Source organism: Narcine bancroftii, chromosome 8 (assembly GCF_036971445.1).
Source record: "Narcine bancroftii isolate sNarBan1 chromosome 8, sNarBan1.hap1, whole genome shotgun sequence".
Taxonomy (NCBI): Eukaryota; Metazoa; Chordata; class Chondrichthyes; order Torpediniformes; family Narcinidae; genus Narcine; species Narcine bancroftii.
Window position 1 is genome coordinate 108,167,945 of NC_091476.1, and position 26,635 is coordinate 108,194,579.

The 26,635-nt window shown below is 42.0% G+C and overlaps 1 protein-coding gene across 2 annotated transcripts in view; it reads right to left on the reverse strand.

Moving 5' to 3' along the window:
• The window catches only part of LOC138741152 (transmembrane protease serine 3-like), a 34,134-nt gene extending 10,081 nt beyond the window's left edge, over positions 1–24,053 (reverse strand). For both annotated transcript variants that reach the window (XM_069894781.1, XM_069894780.1), the window contains exons 1-8: positions 23,870–24,053; positions 8,828–9,062; positions 7,760–7,864; positions 4,816–4,929; positions 4,596–4,725; positions 3,412–3,510; positions 1,666–1,709; positions 356–521 (exon numbers count right to left, since the gene is read on the reverse strand). In XM_069894781.1, the coding sequence (XP_069750882.1) occupies positions 356–521; positions 1,666–1,709; positions 3,412–3,510; positions 4,596–4,725; positions 4,816–4,929; positions 7,760–7,864; positions 8,828–9,062; positions 23,870–23,884 (908 nt within the window). In that variant the 5' untranslated portion in view covers positions 23,885–24,053. The remainder of the gene's footprint in view (positions 1–355; positions 522–1,665; positions 1,710–3,411; positions 3,511–4,595; positions 4,726–4,815; positions 4,930–7,759; positions 7,865–8,827; positions 9,063–23,869) is intronic.
• Between the last annotated feature and the right edge of the window lie 2,582 nt (positions 24,054–26,635).

Genomic DNA, 26,635 nt, shown 5'->3' on the forward strand with positions numbered 1-26,635 from the left:
TGACAACTCTCCTTAGAATCTTTGAAGTTTTACATTTTATGTTTTTTCAACATACTATCAACAATCAGCCTATTCTTTCAAATTCTCCTTAATTTTAGATTTACCCTTTTAACCTCCAATCCCAATGATAAATAAAATCATAGATTATGATGTCCCTATCATTTTGTGCTTTATAATCAGCTAATAATCAGCTACAGACAGGTATTTTTACATGGTCTGTACATTTTCTCATCAGTAACTTTTCCAAATCATTCTGACATCATCCCTTCTCCCCCTAACTTTTCCACTTTGGATCCTGTCTCTTTCTGTCCATTTTGAACCAGGAATGAAGACCTATTTCATCCGTGTTACTCACTTAAAGAAGCAGTGACTTGCAGTGATGACCCAATCATGTGAGATGATGGATCCGCCACACACTGGACGTGACTTGTAATGAAGACTCACTTGCCATGGCCACTTCCCCAGTAGGGCTGGTGCCCCACCTACGATTCTGTTTGATAGTCTGAACCTTCTTCCACAATCTACATACAAAGAGGTGGTATTCGGTGTTATTTATATTTGTTCGTTTATTTATCATCTGATTGTACAAATAGAATGTGATGAAAGTTTTCTCTGATCTTCAATGTAAAACTCTGCAAACACACATATAAACATAGTCATAGAGCCCATTTTATTCTCCCATATTTATTCTCCCAGAGTCACAGAGGGTTTGTATGAGCAGTTGATGTTCAGCAGTCTCATTGCCCATGGGAAGATGCTGTTTCTCAGCCTGGTGATTCTGGCTCTCATACTCCTGTATCTCATTCCCGATGGGACTAGCTGAAAGATGCTGCATGCGGGGTGGTAGAAGTCCTCACTGATTTTATGAGCCCTTTTTAGACAACCATCCTGGTAAATCACATCAATGCACGGAAGGTAGACCCCAGTCATCCTCTCTCCCTCCTTTATGGTCCCGTGGATTGATGTTCAATCTGATGCTCTGTAGCAACCATACCACAAAGTGATTCAGCCAGCCAGGATGCTCTCAATAGAGCTTTGACAAGAACAACTCTTCCTTTTGATATTTATAGCATCCAAATGAAACTTCCAGCTCATTAAATGTAGGCAAGAAATTTAAACCAAACTCTCCAAATTAAACAAATAATGCAGGATTGTGGGTGGGGTGCATGGTATGGGTTTGGATACATGTTCTTTCTCGGTGACCCTTGATATTCTTCCTCTCACAAATACTTTGAACGTTGGTTTTAGTTCGGGAATTGTATATTTTGATTACACCTAATTATTTATTCCTCAAGACCTGTAATAGTGGTCCCATGGTTCCTGCAGAATTACTAGCATTTATAACCTTGCAATATTACAGAAGTATTAACACTTTAAAATCACTGAAATGTACAGCTCTATTCTGTCAATAAAATGATTAAACTTTTTAGCAATTATATGAGCAGTGAATATGAGAATTATATAGAGGAACATATAACAGGACAATGTAAAGAGAACTTTATTCTATTTGTAACCTGTGCAGAACCTATCATGGAAGCAATGCAATTGGCTCTGTGTCTAGGGGTGAACGGATCCTGTTGCCCAACATTGGTAATTTTCAAACAAAATATTTTTTTCTTCTGGGGAACAATGATTGAATTTTAACTTGAGGTTAATTACGCTTACCAATACAACTGAGACAGACAACATCGTTGGTGGAGCACTGGGAGCTGGGAAAAAAAAACCAAATCATTACTGGTCAGTGAAATATAAAATTGGTTCTGTGAAGATTTGCAGATCAAGTAGACCATTACAGTGTGCATTAATGTAACATAAGGGAGGACAGATGGTTGACGAATGTGCTGTATTTTTTTAAAGAATAAAATGCTTCAGATCTTGTAATAAAATATATAATAAAATTGTATAAATAATCTGCCAAAAATTCAATATTTTTCAGTTCCTTATGAATAATGACTGCATTAAAATTGTTATATTTGAGAAAAAATTTGGTGTGTGCATGTGTGTTTATGTGTTAGCTGCACTGGTAATCTCAAGGCCAGGCTGAGAGCCAGGTTGCAGGTTGAGTCAAAAGTAAGGAAGGCAAATGCAAAATTTAGCATTTATTTTGCGAGGACTAGAATATAAAAACAAAGATGTAATGCTGAAGCATTAAAAGGTGCAGGTCAGACCACATTTGGAGTCTTGTGAGCAGTTTTGGATCCCATATCTACGGAAGGATGTCCTGGTGTTGGAAGGGATCCCATGGAAGTTGATGAGAATGATTCTAGGTATGGGAGGATTCATGCATGAAGAGAGTTTAATGGCTCTGGCACTGTTCTCACTGGAGTTTAGAAGGCTGAAGACAGATATTATTGAAACATACTGAGTATTGATCAAGCTTGATAGAGTGGATATGGAGATGTTTCCAGTAGTGGGAGAATCTAGAACTAGAGGACACTGCCTCAGAATAAAAGGACACCTATTTAGAATGGAGATGAAATAATTAGGGTAGTGAATCTATGGAATTTGTTACTACAGATGGCTGTGGAAGCCAAGTCATTGGGTCGATTTAAAGCAGAGGTTGATCGTTCTTGATTAGAAAAAGTGTAATAGATTATGGGGAGAAGGAAGGAAAATGGGGTTGAAAGGAAGAACACATCAGCCATGAATGAAATGGCAGAGAAGAGTCAATGGGTTGAATGCCCTAATTCTTTTATCTCTTATGGTCTAAGAGTGCTGGCCTAGCTGTAGTCAGTATTATGTTAGAGATTTCTTTCAATCATTCTTTTTAGATTGACATTCTGCAGTGTAGACAAACCTTCAGGTGTTCTGGTTTCCTGTTGCATCATAAGGGCATGTGCTGACAGGTAAAATGGCTGCTGTAAATAGCCATTAGTGTGTACATGAATGGTAGAATGCAGGAGAGAGTTGATGGAAATATGGGAGAATAAAATGGGCTCTATGATGGATAAGTGTGAATTGCCTTCAAGGCCTTGGTTTCTTTCTGTGCTGCATTACTTTATAACAGTGGTTCCCAACCTTTTTCTTTCCACTCACATACCACTTTAAGTATTCCCTATGCCATAGGTGCTCTGTGATTAGTAAGGGATTGCTTAAGGTGGTATGTGGGTGGAAAGAAAAAGGTTGAAAACCACTGTTTTAATTGTACCTAATTGGCTTGTTATGTGCACAGTTTCATAACTCCAAAGGAAATGGGCCAATGACAATTTGTCTAGGGTCTAGGGCAGTGCTTCTCAACCTTCCCTTCCCACTCACATACCACCCTAAGCAATCCCTTACTAATCACATAGCACTGATAGCATTGGGATTACTTAAAGTGGTATGTGAGTGGAAAGAAAAAGGATGGGAACCACTGCTTTATAACAACTTCTCCAAGGACCTTCTCATTTTATTCAACAATTAATTACACACCTGTGTTGCAGCATACTTTGTAGATTTGGCCCATTTTTTGTTGTGTCAATAACAAGGGATGAAGAGTGACTTCCAGTCATATGCTTGGTTTGATTATATCTGAAAAACAATTACATAACATGGTCTTTGGAAAACTAAACAATGTTGTATCCACTTTCTGTGAAAGAATAGACGTTCTGCCATTGTAAAAGCAGAGGTCACAAAAACTATGGCAAATTAATAACTGAGAACCAGATTAATACTAGAAAAGGACAAAGGAGAAGTGCATGGTGACAGACATAAAAAGGAATGCAAAAATACTTAACGGTAAAAGATTCATTGGAGGAATGATAGGGGCTGTAAAGGAAATCTCATGGAGGCTGAGATACCGAATGAGAACTTTACATGTATTCCCCAAAGAAGACGAGATTGCTGGGATCCTTGCAAAAGAAGTGTGGCTGAGATAATAGTCCAAAGTCTGATAAAGGGGAGATACTAGAAAGGCCAGCGATATTTAAAGTTGATAAGTCACCTGATCAGGATGAAATGCTGAGGGAAGAAATTACAGAGGCCTTGGCCATAATATTCCAAATGTTGAGGAGTACAATAGTGGAGAGAAATAGATTATAAGCAGGCAGAAGGGACTTAGCTCATTTTGGCGTCCTGTTCGGCACAGACAGCATGAGGTGAATGGCCAATTCTATGTTCCATGTGTGGGCGTGTGCCTGAGGATTGGAAAACTTGAGATGATTTAGCCCCATACAAAATAAAAGGAAGAAGGGGTGAACCCAATAACTGCAAGTTGAACAACTTAGGTTTAGGGTTGGGGTGAGTGTTGGTAAAGATAATTAGGGAGAGAAATAACAATTCCTTGGGCAAGTATGGATCAATTTCAAAAGGTCAGTAGAGATTTATTAAAAATTTTCAAAGTTCAAGTTCAAGAGTACCTCCATGACATCACATACAACCCTGAGATTATTTTTCTGTGGACCAGCAGATTTCTAACTTTGGGCTACTGCTTTGTCAAATTCTGTTTTTAACGGGCCTTGGCCTTTCTGCCCTTACATCCAAATCCTTGGCTTTTATAACTCAGTATTCCAGTTGCATCTCCGACAACACAGTTGCAAATGATGCATCCCACCAGCAGATTTAGCACCCTCTGCAACATCCTGTGTAATCTGTTCCTGTACCCCATTTCAACATACCTTCGGAACCCCAATTGCTGACATGTCTTGTTTGCCAAAGATTGATTCCAGGCTGTATAACAAATAGATGACCATTGTTTGGCTTTCCAGTCATAGACCTGCAGCTGTGACTCCTTTCCACTGAATTGCACTGGATGAGTAAATTAAGAAATGGGTTATTTAAGTTGTTCCATTACAATGAAAGATATTTCATGAATAACTGTGGGCCAAGACATCTTACCACATCCCAGTTCATCTCTGTTGTCCTGGCATTCACTGATCCCATTGCACAGGGTCATCGTGCTTGAACAGTGGCTGATCGAGGATTCATTCGAACTAACCACTACAAACTTGACTAGCAGGAGGAAGCAAAGTAACTTGTTGACATGCAGCCTGTACATTGTGAGATGTATACATATATAAAATAATAGGCGTTTTCAAAGCAAATTATGAGCAGAGGTTGCAGAGATAATGGATTTATTCCTCAGAGTATGAAATTTCTAATTGTGATGTCAAAAATGATCAAGCAATTTGAAAAATTAGATGGAGATAAACTATTTTGTCAGGTGGGAGAATTGAGTACTGGGAAGAATAATTTAACAGAGTGAAACAATCAGATGCTGTGATTGTAGTAAAAACACAGAGATGCTGGAGGAACTCAGCCGGTCTTGCAGTCTTCATAGGAGTTAAAAATATAAAGAATCATTTAACATTTAAGTCAGGCCTTTGACCAGATCATAGCAGGAAGAATTTCTTCACACAAAAGGTGGTGGAATCTGAATTTTCATACTTTAAAATTGGTGGCAGGGTTAGCATAGCCATTAGTGCAACGCTGTTACAGTGCCAACGATCAGGACCAGGGTTCGAATCCCGCACTATCTGTAAGGAGATTGTTCATTCTCCCCATGTCTTGGTGATTTTCCCCAGGGGCCCCGGTTTTCTCCCACTGTTCAAAACTTACCATGGGTAAGTTGGGTGTAATTGAGGAGCACGAGCCTGTGGCCCAAAAGGGCCTGTTAAAATGCTGTATGTCTAAATTTAAATGTAAAATTTAAAACTGAAAGATAGTTTGTTGTCATGCAGAGGTTTGAGGATTATGGTGTCAAAGATGGAGTTGAGATCATCTCAAGTTTTCCAATCCTCAGAACATCCATGATGAACTTGAATGTTGAAACAGGCTGAAGGGTTGAATAATGCACTTCTATTTAATTTTGGAGTAACTAGAAATTAAGAACCAAAGAAACAGTAGCAGGACCTGCTCCACCATTCCCCAATTTCATGACTGATCTTTTACTTAAGTTATACTTTCTAAACTAACTCCATATCCTCAATATAGAAAACTGGAGTAGAAACTCAGCAAGTCACACTGTTTTTTTTCCCCTACATAAAGAATTCTGCGTGAGATGCTGAGTTTCTCCAGCAATTTTATGTAAACTATAACCACAGTGTCTGCAGGCTTTCTTGTTTAACTACTTAGAGATAGAAAATGTAAAAGGTAAAGTTTCCATTATTGTCACATTGTCACAGTTCTTTAACTTTGTCTACCATAAAGAAGACAGAGTCGCCACTTTGTATCAATCTTTGTTCTGAATATTTTCAATGGTGGATCTCCACCATATGGTCTGAGTGAATCATATGAGCTCTTTAAGTCATCTCTATTCTTGTACTCAAATCCTCTTGCAATAAAGCCTAGTGTACCATTTGCATTCCTAATTGCTTGCTGTTCTTGAATGTTGACTTTCAATAATTCATAGAGAAGAATTCCCAGGCCCCTCTAGACACTAATACGGTTAGCTCAGTGGTTAGCGTCACGCTATTACAGCGCCAGAAACTCATGTTCGAATCTGGCACTGTCTCTAAGGAGTTTACGCGTTCTCCCCGTGACTTGCACGGGTTTCCTCCGGGTGCTCGTAGGCCAGAAGGACCTGTTACTGTGCTGTATGTTTAAAATTTCAATCTCTCACCAAAGTATAGTTACTGAGGTGTGGAGAATTCAACATATTAAGTGACCACTGTTTTAAATAGTAAAAGCAACATGGAGCTGGGATACAGGCCTACTGATGGCATTCTGTTTGACCTTCACTCCAATGGGAATCCAGAAAAAGAAGAAATAACTTTAAGATTATCGCTGGGCTATTCATGGGTGCTATTAGAGAGCACTTTATATAAGCTGCGTGGGAAATATGGAATTCTTACACAGCATGTGCAGCTGGTGGCCAGAGGAAAATTCCAAAAAGAGGATTAATAAGATTTTGTAAAAACACAACACTGGAGAAACTCAACAAGTCAAGCAGTGCAAAGATAAAAATACATAACCAACGTTTTAGGCTTGAGCCCTTCATCAAGATGTGGACAAAATGTGGACAGGAGCCAGATCAAAATGTCCTGGGGGGTGGGGGGGGGGGGGGAGCAGGGGGAGGAGCACAGCCGCATAGGCCATAAGTAACAGGTGGATAAGGGAGGGAGGGCACACCAACAAACAAGGTGGGGGGGGGTGTGGCTCTATGAATGGAGAGGGAAAGGGGTGGAGGGATGGGGAAGAGAGGGAGAATGGAGAGAAAGCTAGCAGAAGCTGGAGAAGTCGACATCATTGCCATCTGGTTGGAGAGTGCCAGACGTAAAATTAGGTTTTTCTCCTCCAATTTACGGGTGGTCTTGGTTTAACAGTACATGAGGGCACGGGGAAACATGTCAGCGCGTGAGTGGAGCATAAAATTGAAATGGTTGGCCACTGGTGATGCAGAGAGAGACAAAGTGCTCAGGGAAGTGATTGCTCAGTCTGCATGAAAAGATTTTGGTTGGGTTGGAGTGTAAAGAGTTTGGGAAATAAGATGAGCAGATGGAGCTGAGATTCATATCAGCTATAAAGTCACTGGATGGTGAAACAGGTTTGTACATTTTTTTTAACTGTAATTTTTAGCAATTTTGCATCTGTAATGTTGCTGCAAAACAACAGATTTGGTGATATTTTCTTGACAATAAATTCTGATTATGCACGGATGGCCTTCCTGTCCCCAGATTCCTCATACCCCTTCTACACCAGAAAACAATGTCTGTTAACAGATTCATCCGTAGGACCGTGTGTGTTTAAACATTTCATTTTAGTCTCGTATTCTTCAATTGTCTTTTTCATCCACTCAGACATTCAAGTCTCATGAATGGGTCTCATTAGCAAGTGCACTCACAAACAATCCAAGCACCAATGCCCAGAGCAGAAAGGACCAGAAATAGTGTGATGATACAACCATACGTCTTCGTTTTTGGACTGCAGCATTGTGAAGAGCTTGAAACTGAAAGAAAGTGGAGAACATATGAAGGATTTTGCACTAAGTAACAGACTTGGGGGCTGAAGCGAACTTACACAAATTTCTTATTTGTCTGAGGCGGATTTACTCCTATAGTATTCAGTGGGCGTGTAGAACTCAATAACATTGCTTACAAAGAATAAACATCAGGAACTAAGCCTCTGGCCCAAATGGTTTACAGAAATGTCTGTGCTCCGTTCTTACCATCCAATTCTATAAGCAAACTCTTCCATTCATTTTTCACTCATGCTTATCTACCTTTTGCTTAATGTATCTGAACTATTCACTCAACCTGTTCTGTGTAGCAGCAGATTCCACATTCTCATTACACTTTAGATAATCAAGTTTCTTTGGAGTTCCTTTGAATTATATTTATAGATACTGTCTTATAATTATGATCACTGGTTCTGGATTCCTCATGTAAATTTTTTTTGCTCTCTCCATTTTATCTTAATTCCACAGTATACGCTTCTATGGATAAAACCCATTAATTCTTTCTTGAAAGGTTAAACATCTGAGTCAGTATGCCATGCTTTAGCTGCTGAGTGTTTTTTAAAAAATTTTCACTAACTATTGAACTTATGCATATTTTGGTCTCTTTATCATGCATTTATGCCAAAAAGCCACATTACTGAACATCTTAGTTTACAAGTCCCTCTTACATTAACATACTTTAACTCAAAGAACCTAAAGTTTGACAGACTCAGTATAATGCAACATTTTCTACATATTTCAAACATATTTCTCTGTATTGTTATTTATATAGAAGCACTTGAAATCAGGGATGAGTCTCTAATCATATTGATTTATTAGACCCAAGGCTCACACATGCGGACATTCACACACAGATTTATATTCAGTTACAAATACACATGTCCTCAGGTAAAACAGCAAACATTTGTTGAAGACACACACACGCACCTGCATAGACACACACTTCATGCCTACCTTTACGTTGGGTGATTTGAGTTGGAGGATGTTGTGGACCTGGAGCAGGAATGTAATAAGGCTGTTGACATGCTGGGTCTGTGCTGGGGTAAGGTGGAGCAGGATACCATGGAGCACCATTGTAAGGTGGTTGTCCTTGTGATACACTGGAGTAAGGCGGTGGCGGATATGGTTCCTGTGTGTTTCCATTTGCTGGCGGTTGAATGTGCTCTGGTGAATAACTGCTATAAAAATTCTGAAATAAAGAAAGGAATTCTTTAATAAATTAATTTCACTTTTTCCTATTATCACCTTTTTTCAGTGTCCTGTAATTGCTTTTATCCAAAACTAATGCTTTAAAAACTGAGAATGATGATGTGAAGAGAGAACAGATGGAACTGTTTGTGGTGGGGGGAGAGGTAGGGGTGTTAGGACTGTAGAATCCAGCAGGGAGATGGGCATAGAATAGGAAATAGAAACAAAGATGATGGGATAAGAATGCGTGATCAGGCCGAGGACACGGCCACGTCTTCTGGATCCTTCCACTTTCTTCCGCCCACCTACTTTCAATTCCCACATTTTATTCTCACATTCTCACCAACTCCCCCCAGATTATACCACTCCCCCATTCTCTTAGGGTGATTTACAGTGGCCAATTAATCTCTCAACCTGCACGTCTTTGGGATACAGATGGAAACCAGAGCACCCGGAGGAAACACATGTGATCACAAGGAGAGTCTGGACACAGACAGTACCTGAGGTCAGGATTGCACCAGAGTGCCTGGAACTGAGAGGCAGCAACTCTATTACCTGTGCCGCCATGATACAATGACAGAAGGTTCTGGTGTGGTCACCCAGAGTGCAGTGAAAGGTCTATTTCTCTCTTGTTTTCAAGATGTTCTCCATCTTCTCTCTCTCTCTCTACTTCAGCTTTTCATCATCTGCACCATTTTGCTCTCATACAAGGAACTTCTCCATTTGTGAGAAAGGCAAATTTAGAGGCCATCAATCCACTGGGAGAGAATTCAGAGGAATTTTCTGTATTCATTGATGAGAATATGAATATGTTACCATGGGCATACATGTGGCTAAAAGTGTCAATGAATTTCTTGGTGATCTAAATAAGCATGCAGGTGAGAAGGGAATTAATTTATTTTGGTGAAATTTGAATAGAGGCTAGATGAGCCTTGATAAACATGGGACTAATTTTGGTTGAAAATATTTTCAGGTTCTTGGGTTGCACATACAAAAACAATCTGAATTTGGAAACCTGCCCTTTAATCTGTCTGCTATTTTGATATAAACAGCAAAGGTAACAGAAGATAGAGGAATTCATTTATCTGATGACATGAATATTCTGGCAAAACCATGCAAGGAACAAGAAGAGAAAAAAATAACACGCAGAAGTAAATAGTAAAGTAATTAATTTAAGTCTTACAGAACTGTCCAGCCTGAATCTAGTTGCCAGAAGCTATCAGCCTGATTTAATTATCTGTAGGTAAATCATGCAATTCATTAAACACTGGAGGTTTTGTTGGTGCTTTCAAATCCCAGGCCAGTCAGAAAATTCTCTGTTCAATGTGCAGTTTTGACCAGGCACAGGTATTATGACCAAACATTAAGGCAGTAATGCTGGCAAAACTATTGCCATGCAGCATCATTGCTTTGTGAAACAGACCGGGACTTCAGGTATATTTCATGAATGTGAAACAATACGTCCACTGTTACTGTCACTGATTCAGACTAACTCGACAGGCTGCATTAGAATCCAGGGAGATCAATAGTATTTCAACTGGACTGCAAAATCGCCTCAAACTGCATGAGGTCAAATTGAATTTTTAATGGAAAACTATCTCCCTTTTTAATTATATAGCTAATTTCAAAGTCTTTGGCATCACTGATTAGGATATAATTTATTGCCCATCCTTGTTTGCACTTGAGAAGGTTATTGTGATTTTCCTTCCTGATCTGCTGCAGTTCTTACATAAGGACAAAGTCATAATCCATGAGTTAGGTTTGATGACCACCTTAAAAGGATGTTGGAGAGAAAAATAAATAAGGCCTGGTTTGGGCTGACATCTGAAAGAACAGCCATCAACAGCAAACTGATTAAAATTTGGGATGTACAGACAAGCCAGAAGTAAAATGGTGCAGATATCTGAAGTTATAAATTCATCTTCAGTCACCTACATTCAATGATTTATATTGAATACATGCATCTAGAAGTCTATTTCCAAATTTGCTTTGATTGCCTTTGAAAGACAATTATAGCAAGTGTACTCTGTCAAGATGTGCATGTCTATTCTGTGACCTGAGGTGAATTTCTATAATCCCACTTGTGTGGTAACATGACCCTTTATGTCCACACCTAGAAGAACAGCACATTTTTAAATCACAAGAATTTTTTAAAAATTTAAAAAATTTTTCACACTATGAACCATATTAACCAAAATACACACAAACATTTCCCTCTTGAATATACACAGTGTCATTTTCTCCCCTTTTCCCCCCTCCCTTCCCTCCCTCCTTCCTACCCCCCTCCCTACCCACTAAACGTTCAACATATACAATACAATAAACCCATTAAACAATGTCATCACACAATGAAAATAAACAAGAAAATTGTGTCATCTACTTTTACACACTGGGTCAGTTCATTTCGTCTTCTTCTCCTTCTGTCATTTTAGGCGGTGGAGGTCCGCGGTAGGCCCTCTCTGTTGTGTTCCATATACAGTTCCCAAATTTGTTCGAATACAGTGATGTTATTTTTTTAATTATATGTTATTTTTTCCAATGGAATACATTTATTCATTTCTATGTACCATTGCTGTGATTCAAGATTGAATTTTATTGTCATAGAAATAAAACAGTGTCATATTACATGAAATTTCTTTTCATAAGGCAGACAGATTCGCCACTGTCAGGAATTGCCTAAGTACCTCTTACAGTGTTACAGTCAGACTTACAGTCAGAGAGAGAGAGGGAAAAGCAAAGGAGAGTCCCCCAGAGTCACCGAGTGTCTGTATATTTGCCTCCAGCCCTTCCTCAGCCCCTTTAGCAACAGAATCCAGTCCAAACCACTGGCAACCTGAGGTCCAGATCTGAACCTCAGGTCAGGAACCCTTCAGCCCCTCCTCGCATCCTGGTTCTGATACCTGGTACCCTTCCAGCCAGTTACCCTTCCAGCCAGTTCGAGCCAGTCTCCAGCAGTCTGTGGCCTGGCGTGAATCTCCCAACAGCCCGCCGCATGCACTGGCCCCTCAGCTGCAGAGCCCCCTTGCTGGTCCACCACTGTGATCACTGTCCCTGCGGGTCATCTTCTCTGTTTCTCCTCTCAGAAGGGGGGGTGGGTGGGGAGGGGGTGATCTTCCCATCCTCTGGTCCCCTGCTCCAGGCCTCCTCTTCCCCACAGACTGCAGCACCCCCATGGCTGCTTCTGATTACTAGGGTCCGCCATCTTGGGCTCAGATCTGCAGTCGTGGGATTTCAAATAAAACCACCGTTGGCTCTCGCAATGGGCCATTCAAAGCCCGTGCAGAGCTGATGGCAGCCGACTGGACAGTTGGAACCCACAGGAGCGCTGCATCTCCGCACCCCACTGGTCGACACCACCGGCGGCACTGCTGCTACAGCAGCTCTGGCAGCACCGCCATTAAACAGTCATTAAAGCCAGCTCTTCAGCGCTTGACGTCCTGTTTTGCAGAAACTGCCAAAATGTTTGGCCTGGAAGTCAGCCTGAAGAAAACTGAGGTCCTCCATCAGCCAGCTCCCCACCATGACTACCAGCCCCACCACATCTCCATCGGGCACACAAAACTCAAAACGGTCAGCCAGTTTACCTATCTCGGCTGCACCATTTCATCGGATGCAAGGATCGACAACGAGATAGACAACAGACTCACCAAGGAAAATAGCGCCTTTGGAAGACTACACAAAAGAGTCTGGAAAAACAACCAACTGATAAACCTCACAAAGATTAGCGTATACAGAGTCGTTGTCATACCCACACTCCTGTTCGGCTCCGAATCATGGGTCCTCTACCGGCATCACCTACGGCTCCTAAAACGCTTCCACCAGCGTTGTCTCCGCTCCATCCTCAACATTCATTGGAGCGACTTCATCCCTAACATCGAAGTTCTCGAGATGGTAGAGGCCGACAGCCTTGAATCCACGCTGCTGAAGATCAAACTGCGCTGGGTAGGTCACGTCTCCAGAATGGAGGACCATCGCCTTCCAAAGATCATGTTATATGGCGAGCTCTTCACTGGCCACCAAGACAGAGGTGCACCAAAGAAGAGGTACAAGGACTGCCTAAAGAAATCTCTTGGTGCCTGCCACATTGACCACCGCCAGTAGGCTGATAACGCCTCAAACCGTGCATCTTGGCGCCTCACAGTTTGGCGGGCAGCAACCTCCTTTGAAGAAGACCGCAGAGCCCACCTCACTGACAAAAGACAAAGGAGGAAAAACCCAACACCCAACCCCAACCAACCAATTTTCCCCTGCAGCCGCTGCAACCGTGTCTGCCTGTCCCGCATCGGACTTGTCAGCCACAAACGAGCCTGCAGCTGACGTGGACATTACCCCTCCATAAATCTTCGTCCACGAAGCCAAGCCAAAGAAAGCAATACCCCACCTCACTGTCAAAAGACAAAGGAGGAAAAACCCAACACCCAACCGCAACCCACCCATTTTCCCTTGCAACCGCTGCAACCGTGTCTGCCTGTCCCGCATCGGACTTGCCAGCCACAAACGAGCTTGCAGCTGACGTGGACTTTACCCCTCTATAAATCTTTGTCCATGAAGCCAAGCCAAAGAAAGAAAGCAATACCAGTTATTGGATTAAAGTGGTTGCTGCAAGGCATCTCAAAACAAAGGGTTGTTCTGAAAATAAAAACAAGCACACATAAGAAATAGAAGTTGCTGTAAGACCATTCAATAAAATCATGGTTGATTCTGCCTTTTGTCCAGTTCTCCAAAATTCAATCTCAGTCTTCAATATACTCAGTCTTTAATATACTCAATGACTGAGAATCCATTGTTTTTTGAGAAAGGAAAAGCTAAGATCTGGACCCGCTGCAATTCGCCTTTTGTCACAATTGCTCCACAGCAGTTGGAATTTCACTGGTTCTCCACTCAGCTCTGGAACACCTCAAAAACGGCTGGTCTTCATCGACTACAGCTTAGCCTTCAATACCATTATCCCCTCGGTGCTGGTCAAGAAGCTACAAACTCTAGGCCTCTGTACCCCCCTCTACAACTGGATCCTTGACTTTCTCATCAGAAGACCACGCTCGGTACGGATTGGAAACAATGTCTTCTCCTCACTGATTATCAACACAGGCGCACCCCAAGGATGCTTGCTTAGCCCACTGCTCTACTCATTATACACTCATGACTGTGTGGCCAGGCACAATTCCAATGCCATCCACAAATTTGCTGATGACATGACAGTTGTCGGCAGAATCACAAATGGCAATGAGGAAGCGTACAGGAGGGAGACAGATCAGCTCGTTGAATGGTGTAGCAACAACAACCTTTGAAGACCAGATGATTAATTTTTATTAATAAATTCTCAGGATAGGATATCCAGTCTTTTTCTTTTTTTTTCTTAGAATAGATGGAGTTTTATATGATAACATTTTTCTTTTTTTGAAGATTTCATTTTGAGGAGATGAGAACATATTCATTAATTGTGGTGTAATGCAAAGATATATTATATGACGTCATTCAGTGAGTTTTTTCCTTTTGATTATGTACTATTCTCCTCATGTATTGTTTCCCTATGATATGATTAATAAAATGATTGAAAAAGAAAGAAAAAACAGCCTTGCACTCAACTTTAGCTAAACCAAGGAGATGATTGTGGACTCTAGAGGAAGTCAAAGAAACATGACCCAGTCCTCATCGTGGAGAGGGTCAGGAACCTCAAATTCCTGGGTGTCAACATCTTCGAGGATCTGTTCTGGAGCCTCCATGTTGATGCCCATCACAAAGAAGGCTCACCAGTGGCTATACTTTGCAAGGTGTCTAAGGTTATGTCACTGAAAACTCTCGTAAACTTCTACAGGTGTACCGTGGGGAGCATTCTGGCTGGTTGCATCATTGCCTGGTATGGAGGCGCCAACTCTCAGGACAAGAATAAACTTCAGTGAATTGAGAGGATTAATTTTTGGGCAAACCAATCAAAGTTTGTCACCTTTCTCTTTGACGGATGAGACAAGTCTTCATGAGTAAAATTGGAGTGTATAAGGTTGGTGAGAGGATAGCAAAAATATATAAATGGAATTCTAAAATATTATCTGGCCCTAAAGAAGCCCCCTATTATAACATGGAATAAAATTAATGGTCAAGTTAGGACTGGGTGGGGGGTCTTTTACCTAAAACACCCTGGCTCAAAATATGTTAATTCCATTAACGATTGCTAATAAAATCTTGGACACTCAGTCCTAGGGAGGGGTCAAGTGTATTGAGAATTGTTATGAGCAAGAACATTTGAGCAAATTAGAAATAAATATTGAGTTTTAAATACATCTTTTTTCTGCTATCTTCAGTTAAGATCTTATTTAAGGGACAAATTGGGTCCAGCACTAACCTTACCACAGTGTAGTGAAATAGAGACTCTGGTTCAAAAGGAGAAGAACAAAAAAATTTATTTCAAAAATATATTCCTTACTTGAGGCAGGAAACCATAAACAAAGGTTTGACAAATCAAGACAAAGATGGGAATCAGATTTGGGCATAGAAATCGATCCATTTTGCTGGTCTAACTTATGTCGGGATAACATGATTAACATGATTAATGTAAGGAATCAGCTGGTGCAATATAAATTCTTGCATCAGCTATACCTTACTCCACAAAAGTTACACAAATTCAAATCGGAAATATCAGACCAATGTTTTCGAGGTGATCGAGAAATAGGAACTTTCTTGCATTTAACCTGGTTGTGCCCTGAAGTGAGGCTTTTCTGGGAAGATTTAGGAAATCTGGAAAAAAAATTACTGGAATTCGATATCCTCAGGCACCTGAATTATTTTTAATGGGGAATTTAGAAGATGTAAGACCTAAAATGAGGCTGTCGAAATATCAATTAAAATTCATTATGCATGCTTTAGCAGTGGCCAGGAAATGCCTAGCAGCTACTTGGAAATCTGATTCCCAACTAGATTTAGCCTGCTGAAGAGAGAAATGCATAATTGTGTTCCCCTGGAGAAGATCAGCTATAACCTCAGAAACAGGTATGATGTATTTTCAAGAATATGCAAATCATGCCCAAGGTACATCTTTAACGATTCCCCCCTCCTGTCTCTTCCCCCCAGCGCTTGCAGCCCTGAGGTCCCCACATAAGTCAGGTTATCTGTCCCTCGATGGGAGTGGGGTTTTATCCTAGGTTTTTCTTACTCTTTTCTTATTTTTCCTCTTTCTTCTTGTTTCATGGGGACTTATTTTGTTCTTTTTTCTCTCTCTTATTTTTTTCTTCCTTTAGTTCAACATAGACATTGAATTTGCATTTTTGTAGTATTATTTTATTCTTTACAATAATTGAATCACATGTCGACACTTCTTTTTTTCTCACTTTCTTTAATATCGACAAACAGATTGATATTTGTATCTTTTTGTTAATATTATTGATATTGATGCTTTTCTTTTTGATTATTCCATTTTGACTGCATGTTGATCGAAAATTCTCAAAATAAAATTCTCAAAAAAAAATAGAATAAACTCCAGAGGTTTGTTAACTCGGCCTGCAACATCACAGGGACCAGACTTTACTCCATTGCGGACATCTAGACGAGGCGGTGGATTAAAAAAGCAGCCTCTATCCTCAAAGACGTTCACCACCCAGGCCATGCCCTCTTCACTCTGCTCCCAATGGGGAAAAGACTCACGAGCCTAAAGACGAGCCCTCAGCGGCCCAAGGACAGCTTCTTCCCCGCTGCCATCGGATTCCTGAACAACTAATAAACCAGAGGCACTGCCTTACTTTTCAGGCACTATTATTTTTATTGTTTTCTAGTAATGTTTGTAGCACTGAATTTCATGGCAATAAGTTCTGATTCTGAAAAATGTAGAGTTACGAGCATCTATTTAAATGAAAGGCTAGCCTTTTGAGACTATTCCCCTAAATGCCAGGCCTCTTAGCATTTATATTGACAGTCCCTTTCAGAATCTTATATGTGCCAATGAAATCATCACTCATCATTCTGATCTGTTTTCGGCAATTTACTCAATCCTTCCTTATATCCTCTAATCTCAGTACCAATCTAAATGGCTTGGCTTCTAAACCAAGTCTATTTTTCCTTAGATCAAGGCTGCACAGTATACTCCAAATGTGGTCTCACCAAATCCCCTTAGAATTTCCGCAATATTTACTTTCCTGCTGCTGCCTCTTTGCGACAACTGCTAACATCACCATTTTTCCTTTTACTGGTGCCTGGATTCACGTATATGAACCGGCAAGATTCCATTGCTGCTTCAATGATAACCTTACATCTAATGGTACCTAACATATATGGTTTGTAGGTTATGATAGTGGATTGATTATTTTACTAGCCGAGCATCCTCGGCATGGATCCCACTACATCATTTATGGATTTAAATTCAATTAAATACAGCCAGAATTAAAAGTGATGGGAAAAGGTGATCATGAAACTAACCAATTGTCCAGCTGCTTCACAGGTGTACTTTGGAGAAGGAAACAGGCGTCCACACCCAGATTCACAGTAATATGGTCAACTCTGGACTTCTGAAACAGCTTTGCAAGTCTATAATTTTCAGAGCAATTATCTGTGACTTATTTTTTTTACAGATCCAAGGCCTTTGGTTAACCGGTTTCTTGATTGATTATAAAAGCCATATTTTCTATTCAAGACTTGAGAGCCTGTTCAGTCTGTTTTCCTTTGCTCTTTATTTTGCTTTTGTCATTTAAATTTAAACATACAGACGGTAACAGGCCATTTCGGCCCATGAGCCCATACTGCCCAATTTACACCCCATTAACATACACCCCTGGTACGTTTTTCAATGGTGGAAAGAAACCGGAGCCCCCCCACCCGTAGAAGACCCACACAGACACAGGGAGAATGTACAAATTCCTTACAGACAGGGAGCGATCGAACCCTGGTCTGGTCCCAATCGCTGGCGGTATAGACATTACACTAACTGCTACACCAACCATGTCTCCTGCTTTGACCAAGCCCTGGTCAGAATACAGCCTGTAAACAGTGTGGTGTACTTTGCTAACAGTAGGGACATTTACACAGCTGCTGAAGAGCAGGAAATATTCTGCTCCAGAGGCAATGTAAAAAAGTCGAGACGGAATTTATTATGTAAATTCCATCCCATAATTTTTCCTCTACACATTTTTATGGAGCGGCTGCAGTGTAAAATGACCACAGCCACTCCGTAAGAAACAGGCCTAATGAATATGATGTTCCCCCTTTGACAAACTCCACAATACAGGAAGGCTGTGTAAAAGTGCCCTAAAAGTGCCCCTGTGTAGATGACCACATCGGGACACACCAGAGGTAAGTATGCTAATAGTTTTTTGAAATAATTCCAAAGTTTCTGTGTAAAAATGCCAATTGATTTTAACTCCACTACTGTGTGGCAACCTCGAGGCAGATGAATTAGTTAGAATAGAGTGGGGATTGACTGGCTGTAATTTTTAATGCCAGTCAAAAGGAGATTAACTAATTTGCTTTGGTCAGACACTGTCACCCGAACTTCACTGTATATTTAGATTCCTGCACAGATCACATATTTCTTTTTTTTTCTTTGGCTTGGCTTCGCGGACGAAGATTTATGGAGGGGGTAAAAAAGTCCACGTCAGCTGCAGGCTCGTTTGTGGCTGACCAGTCCGATGCGGGACAGGCAGACACGATTGCAGCGGTTGCAAGGGAAAATTGGTTGGTTGGGGTTGGGTGTTGGGTTTTTCCTCCTTTGCCTTTTGTCAGTGAGGTGGGCTCTGCGGTCTTCTTCAAAGGAGGCTGCTGCCCGCCAAACTGTGAGGCGCCAAGATGCACGGTTTGAGGCGTTATCAGCCCACTGGCGGTGGTCAATGTGGCAGGCACCAAGAGATTTCTTTAGGCAGTCCTTGTACCTTTTCTTTGGTGCACCTCTGTCACGGTGGCCAGTGGAGAGCTCGCCATATAATACGATCTTGGGAAGGCGATGGTCCTCCATTCTGGAGACGTGACCCATCCAGCGCAGCTGGATCTTCAGCAGCGTGGACTCGATGCTGTCGACCTCTGCCATCTCGAGTACCTCGACGTTAGGGGTGTGAGCGCTCCAATGGATGTTGAGGATGGAGCGGAGACAACGCTGGTGGAAGCGTTCTAGGAGCACAGATCACATATACAATGCACTTAATGCACAGAGTCATCCACAGATTCAGCATACATGAATTTTCAGAAGAGTGAAGTTATTAGGTCTGCCATGTTTTCCCAATGTACGGACCCAATTATGTGAATATGCTCTCTAGGTTGCCACTTCTATTCCATATACAAACTATCTCCTAATTCGTTCTGTGCACAAACTATTCCTTGGCTTCCTCAGATAATGCAATCTGCAGCCATGTTGAGCTACATCAAGAGAACATTCAGTAAGAGGTAACAACTGAGCCATTCAAATGCAATCTCCAACCAGATATTTTGTAAGGGCAGGCCCCATAGTGACTCATATTCTGACACCACATAGCTTTCGCACAGTCTGGAAAGTGTGATTTAGACGAGTGATAGAGTACTCTTCCATGGTCAAGTTTGGGGACGGAGGGAATTCTGGGCAAATGTGATGGGATCACACCACCCCCTTCTCATTGATCATGCAATCTTATAAAGACATTTATATTGTATAGTGAGAGATTATGCACACCCCCCGCCCCCCCACCTGCACACACACTTCATTTAGCAGTATGTCTATTAAAAAAATTCCTATCTGGTGAATGCAGCTCCATCACGACACAAGACATTCATCACAATCAAGGATTAACCAATACATCAATACACACATCCAGCCCCCACATAGCATTACGAAGATGGACTTCCTGCCATTCAATTTTTTCATTAGAGAAAACTGGTGGCTTTCCAGAGATGCCAAATCCTGGCAATTAATAAAATCCCTTCTTGTGCTTTGCATTCCAATGCAATCCTGTCCCATCGTTTTATACCACACCATAATGTTAGTCCTTGATGATATGCAGAACCTGGGTTGTTTCAGTTTACAGACTCTTGCACACATGATGTACAGAACCTCAGCCTCTGTGTTGACTCCAGTACACAGACCATACAAGTATATGCTGTTCATAGTTTGACCCCTTGTGTATGAAGTCCACCTGGAATAGGGACTCTGTCTTATGTCTGTCCATTGTATAGATGTCACCATAAAAAATTAAGAGCAGAAATAGACCACTCAGTCTCTTGTACCTACTCTGCCTTTCAATAATGTCATGCCTGAGTCTTACTTCAGCTCACACTACTGCACTATCTTTGTATTCCTTGATTTGCTTAACATCTATTAATTTATGAAATACTGTCTTAAATATACTGAGGAACTGAGACTCTGGTAGCTAATACATCACTTTTACAGTGCCAGTGACCCAGGTTCAAATCAGGCAGTGTTTTTAAGGAGTTTATATCTTCTCCCTGTGCCTGTGTCAGTTTCCTCTGGGTGCTCTGGTTTTCTCCCACCCTTCAAAACATTTGGTCATACGTTAATTGAGGATATTTGAGCAGCATGGACTCATGAGATGGTAGGGCCAGTTACTGTGCTATGTCTAAATTTAAAAAATTAAATTCCACAGCCTGTTTGGTGGAAAATGTTTAAAAATTAACTCCTTTTTAGGAGGGATCGGCAAGAAAGAAAAGGGGGTGGGGTAGTATTGATGGTGAGAGAAGGGATCGACTGACAGAAAGGATATCAACTCAGAAGATGCGAAATCTATATGGGTAGAACTGAGGAATAGCAAGGGGCGGAAAAAGTTAGTGGGGGTGGTATATAGGCCTCCAGATAGTAGTGTAGAGGTGAGGGAAGGCATTAAAAGAGAAATTAGAAAAGCGTGCAATAAGGGAACAGCTGTCATCATGGGAGACTTTAATTTGCATATAGATTGGACTAGCCAAATTAGTAAAAATACTGAGGAGGAGGAATTCCTTGAATGTTTACGGGACGGTTATCTAGACCAATATGTCGAGGAACCAACTCGGGAGCAGGCCATTTTAGATTGGGTATTATGTAATGATAAGGGGCTAATCAACAATCTTGTTGTACGAGGTCCTTTGGGTAGGAGCGATCACAATATGATCGAATTCTCACTCGACATGGAGAGTGAAGAAATGAAAACTGAGACTAAGGTTCTGAATTTAAATAAAGGGAATTATGATGGTATGAGATGGGAGTTGAGTAAGATTGATTGGGTGGTGTTTATGAGGGAGTTGACTGTGGATAGACAATGGAAAGCATTCACAGATCTAATGGAGAAATTGCAAAAATCGTTTATACTGGTTTGGCATAAAAATAAATCAAAAAAGGTGACTCAACCGTGGATAACAAGGGAAATTAGAGACAGCATTAGGTCCAAAGAGAGAGCATATCAATTGGCAAAAAAAGTACCACAACTGAAGACTGGGAGCAGTTCAAGATGCACCAAAGGAGGACAAAGGGAATAATCAAGAGAGCAAAAATAAATTACGAAAGTAAGCTTGCGGCAAATATAAAAACTGACTGCAAAAGCTTTTATAAATATGTCAAGAGGAAAAGATTGGTGAAATCCAGAGTAGGTCCTTTGCAGTCGGAATCAGGGGAATATATAATGGGGAATAAGGAAATGGCAGACCAATTAAATTCTTATTTTAGTTCTGTTTTTACAAGAGAGGATACAAATAACCTCACAAGGATGTTGGGAAACAGAGACTAATGCAAGGGAGGAACTGAAAGAAATCAGTATCTCTAAGGACATGGTCTTGGGGAAATTGATGGGATTGAAGGCAGATAAATCCCAAGGGCCTGATAATCTACATCCTAGAGTACTTAAGGAAGTGGCCATTCAGATAGCAGATGCTTTAAGAATTATTTTCCAGAATTCGATAGACTCAGGATCAGTACCCATGGATTGGAGGGTAGCTAATGTTACCCCACTATTTAAAAAGGGGGGTAGAGAAAAAGTGGGGAATTATAGGCCGGTGAGCCTTACATCAGTAGTGGGCAAAATGATGGAATCCATTAATAAGGATGTAATAGCGGAGCATATGACTAGCAGAGAAGGGATCGGACAGAGTCAACATGGATTTACAAAAGGTAAATCGTGCTTGACAAATCTATTGGAATTATTTGAGATGGTGACAAGTAAAATAGATGGGGGAGAGCCAGTGGATGTGGTGTACCTGGATTTCCAAAAGGCCTTCGATAAGGTCCCGCATAAATGACTGGCTTACAAAATCAAGGCTCATGGGATTGGGGGCAAAGTATTGATGTGGATTGAGAACTGGCTGGTAGGTAGAAGACAGAGAGTTGGGATAAATGGCTCATTTTCTGAGTGGCAGGCGGTGACCAGTGGGGTGCCACAGGGATCTGTACTGGGACCCCAGCTGTTCACAATTTACATTAATGATCTGGATGAGGGGATTGGATGTAATATCTCCAAATTTGCAGATGACACTAAGCTAGGAGGGGTTGTGTGCACGGAAGAGGGGGTCAGGAAGCTCCAGTGTGATTTGGATAAATTGAGGGACTGGGCAGATACATGGCAAATGCACTACAATGTGGATAAATGTGAGGTTATCCACTTTGGTAATACAAACCGGAGGGCAGATTACTATTTGAATGGCAATAGATTAAGAGATGGGGAAGTGCAGAGAGACCTAGGGGTACTTGTACACCAGTCTCTGAAGGCGAGCATACAGGTACAGCAGGCGGTTAAAAAGGCAAATGGTATGTTGGCCTTCATATCAAGAGGATTTGAGTGTAGGAACAAGGATACCTTACTGCAGCTGTACAGGGCCTTGGTGAGACCCCACCTGGAGTATTGTGTGCAGTTTTGGTCACCTTATCTAAGGAAGGATGTTCTTGCAAAGGAGGGAGTGCAGAGGCGATTCACCAGGCTGATACCTGGAATGGCAGGAATGACTTATGAGGAAAGATTGCACAAATTGGGATTGTACTCGCTGGAGTTTAGAAGATTGAGAGGGGATCTCATAGAGACCTATAAAATTCTGGCAGCACTGGACAGATGGGATGTTTCCAATGATGGGAAAATCCAGAACCTGGGGCCATGGTTTGAGGATAATAGGCAAACCATTTAGGACCGAGATGAGGAGGAATTTCTTTACCCAGAGGGTGGTGAATCTGTGGAATTCATTGCCATAGAGGGCAGTAGAGGCAGGTTCATTAAATATATTTAAGAGAGAATTAGATCTATTTCTTCAGTATAAGGGTATTAAAGGTTACAGAGAGAAGGCGGGAACGGGGTACTGAACTTTAAGATCAGCCATGATCTCGTTGAATGGCGGAGCAGGCTCGAAGGGTCGAATGACCTACTCCTGCTCCTATCTTCTATGTTTCTATGGTTGACTCACTCCTTATCATAAGAAGGGACCCTTGTTCTGGACCCCCCCCCCCCCCACCTCCCCCTCCCCACAGCCATTTACATTCTTTGGCAACTAGGTTCTCATGCTTCACACAACCAATGCCCTTCACATCGCTCCTAACCCCATACAAACTACCCTGCCCATGGAAGCAATCCCATACACGCATTCTGACATGCTCACTGGCAGCCCTTTTTGAATATTTCTGATCTTAGATTCTGCCCACACACCTGTTCTGCAAACGATCACTACGTTGTGTGGCTCACATGATAAATCTGTTCTATGCACACATCTAAATCTACTAAATGGGGCTGAACGCAGCAATAGCAAAACGATCATTTCTGTTCATAATAAATTCACTAATAAATTCATTTTCAGAAACTGTCAGCTTGAGACTGGGATAGAATTTTTTTTTGGGTATGTTCTTTAACCAAGCATTTTGGAAGCCATGCCTGAGAATCAGCTCCACTGACGATTAGTTACCTTGTAAGATGCCATTCCTGGAGTTCTGAGGCTTTTGATGGAGAAACTACAGTTTCTTCAGAAGTCCGGATCGATGGAATATCACACTTTGCTCCAAGTTCTGAAACCACAGAAGCCTGTTGGATGAATCCAGCACAGTAGGAAATCCACAGACTGTGTCAGTAGAGGAACTGGTGTCATTGAATAAAACTTGAATAACTAGTTTGATGTTAATTGCTTGCACCTATGTTTTACGTACACAACCACACCTTGGTGGATGAAGTAGGTTCTGGGTGTTGAATATTTAATAGTTGCCATTAGAGACGATTTACATTTGTATGACAGCTTTCTTTGGCTTGGCTTCGCGGACGAAGATTTATGGAGGGGGTAAAAAGTCCACGTCAGCTGCAGGCTCGTTTGTGGCTGACAAGTCCGATACGGGACAGGCAGACACGATTGCAGCGGTTGCAGGGGAAAATTGGTTGGTTGGGGTTGGGTGTTGGGTTTTTCCTCCTTTGCCTTTTGTCAGTGAGGTGGGCTCTGCGGTCTTCTTCAAAGGAGGTTGCTGCCCGCCAAACTGTGAGGCGCCAAGATGCACGGTTTGAGGCGTTATCAGCCCACTGGCGGTGGTCAATGTGGCAGGCACCAAGAGATTTCTTTAGGCAGTCCTTGTACCTTTTCTTTGGTGCACCTCTGTCACGGTGGCCAGTGGAGAGCTCGCCATATAACACGATCTTGGGAAGGCGATGGTCCTCCATTCTGGAGACGTGACCCATCCAGCGCAGCTGGATCTTCAGCAGCGTGGACTCGATGCTGTCGACCTCTGCCATCTCGAGTACTTCGACGTTAGGGATGTAAGCGCTCCAATGGATGTTGAGGATGGAGCGGAGACAACGCTGGTGGAAGCGTTCTAGGAGCCGTAGGTGGTGCCGGTAGAGGACCCACGATTCGGAGCCGAAAAGGAGTGTGGGTATGACAACGGCTCTGTATACGCTTATCTTTGTGAGGTTTTTCAGTTGATTGTTTTTCCAGACTATTTTGTGTAGTCTTCCAAAGGCGCTATTTGCCTTGGCGAGTCTGTTGTCTATCTCATTGTCGATCCTTGCATCTGATGAAATGGTGCAGCCGAGATAGGTAAACTGGTTGACCGTTTTGAGTTTTGTGTGCCCGATGGAGATGTGGGGGGGCTGGTAATCATGGTGGGGAGCTGGCTGATGGAGGACCTCAGTTTTCTTCAGGCTGACTTCCAGGCCAAACATTTTGGCAGTTTCCGCAAAGCAGGACGTCAAGCGCTGAAGAGCTGGCTCTGAATGGGCAACTAAAGCGGCATCGTCTGCAAAGAGTAGTTCACGGACAAGTTTCTCTTGTGTCTTGGTGTGAGCTTTCAGGCGCCTCAGATTGAAGAGACTGCCATCCGTGCGGTACCGGATGTAAACAGCGTCTTCATTGTTGGGGTCTTTCATGGCTTGGTTCAGCATCATGCTGAAGAAGATTGAAAAGAGGGTTGGTGCCAGAACACAGCCTTGCTTCACGCCATTGTTAATGGAGAAGGGTTCAGAGAGCTCATTGCTGTATCACGTTGCTCTCCATTGCAGGCAAAATCTTCGCTAGGATTCTACTAAATAGAATAATACCTTGTGTCGCCGAGAATATTCTCCCAGAATCACAGTGCGGCTTTCGCGCAAACAGAGGAACTACTGACATGGTCTTTGCCCTCAGACAGCTCCAAGAAAAATGCAGAGAACAAAACAAAGGACTCTACATCACCTTTGTTGACCTCACCAAAGCCTTCGACACCGTGAGCAGGAAAGGGCTTTGGCAAATACTAGAGCGCATCGGATGTCCCCCAAAGTTCCTCAACATGATTATCCAACTGCATGACAGCTTTAATGCAGTAAAATAACACAGAATCCAATTTAATATGGAGATAAGGGAGTAATTACTTTTTCTCAAGAGAAAGGTGAATCTTTGGAATTCTCCATTGCAGAGTCTGGTGGAGGCTGAATCTCTAGGTCTTTTTATGGAGAAAAACGGCAAATGTAAAGCAGAGATTCTCCGTCTTTACATCATTGCACTTACCTCTGGAAAAGGTCCGAAGGCGGATGGACTAAATGTAAGCAAGAATAAGCAGACATTTCTGATGAGAAAAAGCCTCAGGCTGTGGACCCAGTGTTATTTTTGTAGCACGATCAATGACACCTCACAGACATGAAGTAAGGGCCAAAAGCTTTATTGATCTAAAGATCCAAGAGTGCTGCTGGCTCAAGTCCAAGGGCAGGTATGAGGCAGGAGATTAGGGCTCTCGGCCTTTATTAGGGGTCTTAAGGGGAGGGGCTACTGGTTCAGCAGGTGGGCCAGCCTGCCCAGCTCAGTGGGGAACATGCCTGCAATACTATGTCCATCACAATCTTGTTGAATAATGAAGCAGGGTTCAGGCAGTGTAGGGTCTGTTTTTCCTCCTCTTTCTTATGTTCTGTTTTCCTCCCACACCCCCGTCTTAAATCAGAAAGAACGCAGGCTCTCCTTCCCACACCACCATTCAATGGCCACTTTGCTCTTTCACTTTTGTGACATCCAAGGTGCCAAACATTTCATTTCTTTCTCTTCCATATATTGATTCTTTCTTTCCCACATATTGATTTCACTGCTCACAATCTTGACTCTTCAAAGAGGAGGCTAAACAGTGGGTGAACAGTTGGCTGAACACGTCCATCATTTTATTGATGTTTGTAAAATCCCCACCCCTCTCCTCCCATGACCTCTCCAACCTTGATCTCCTGCCACTGT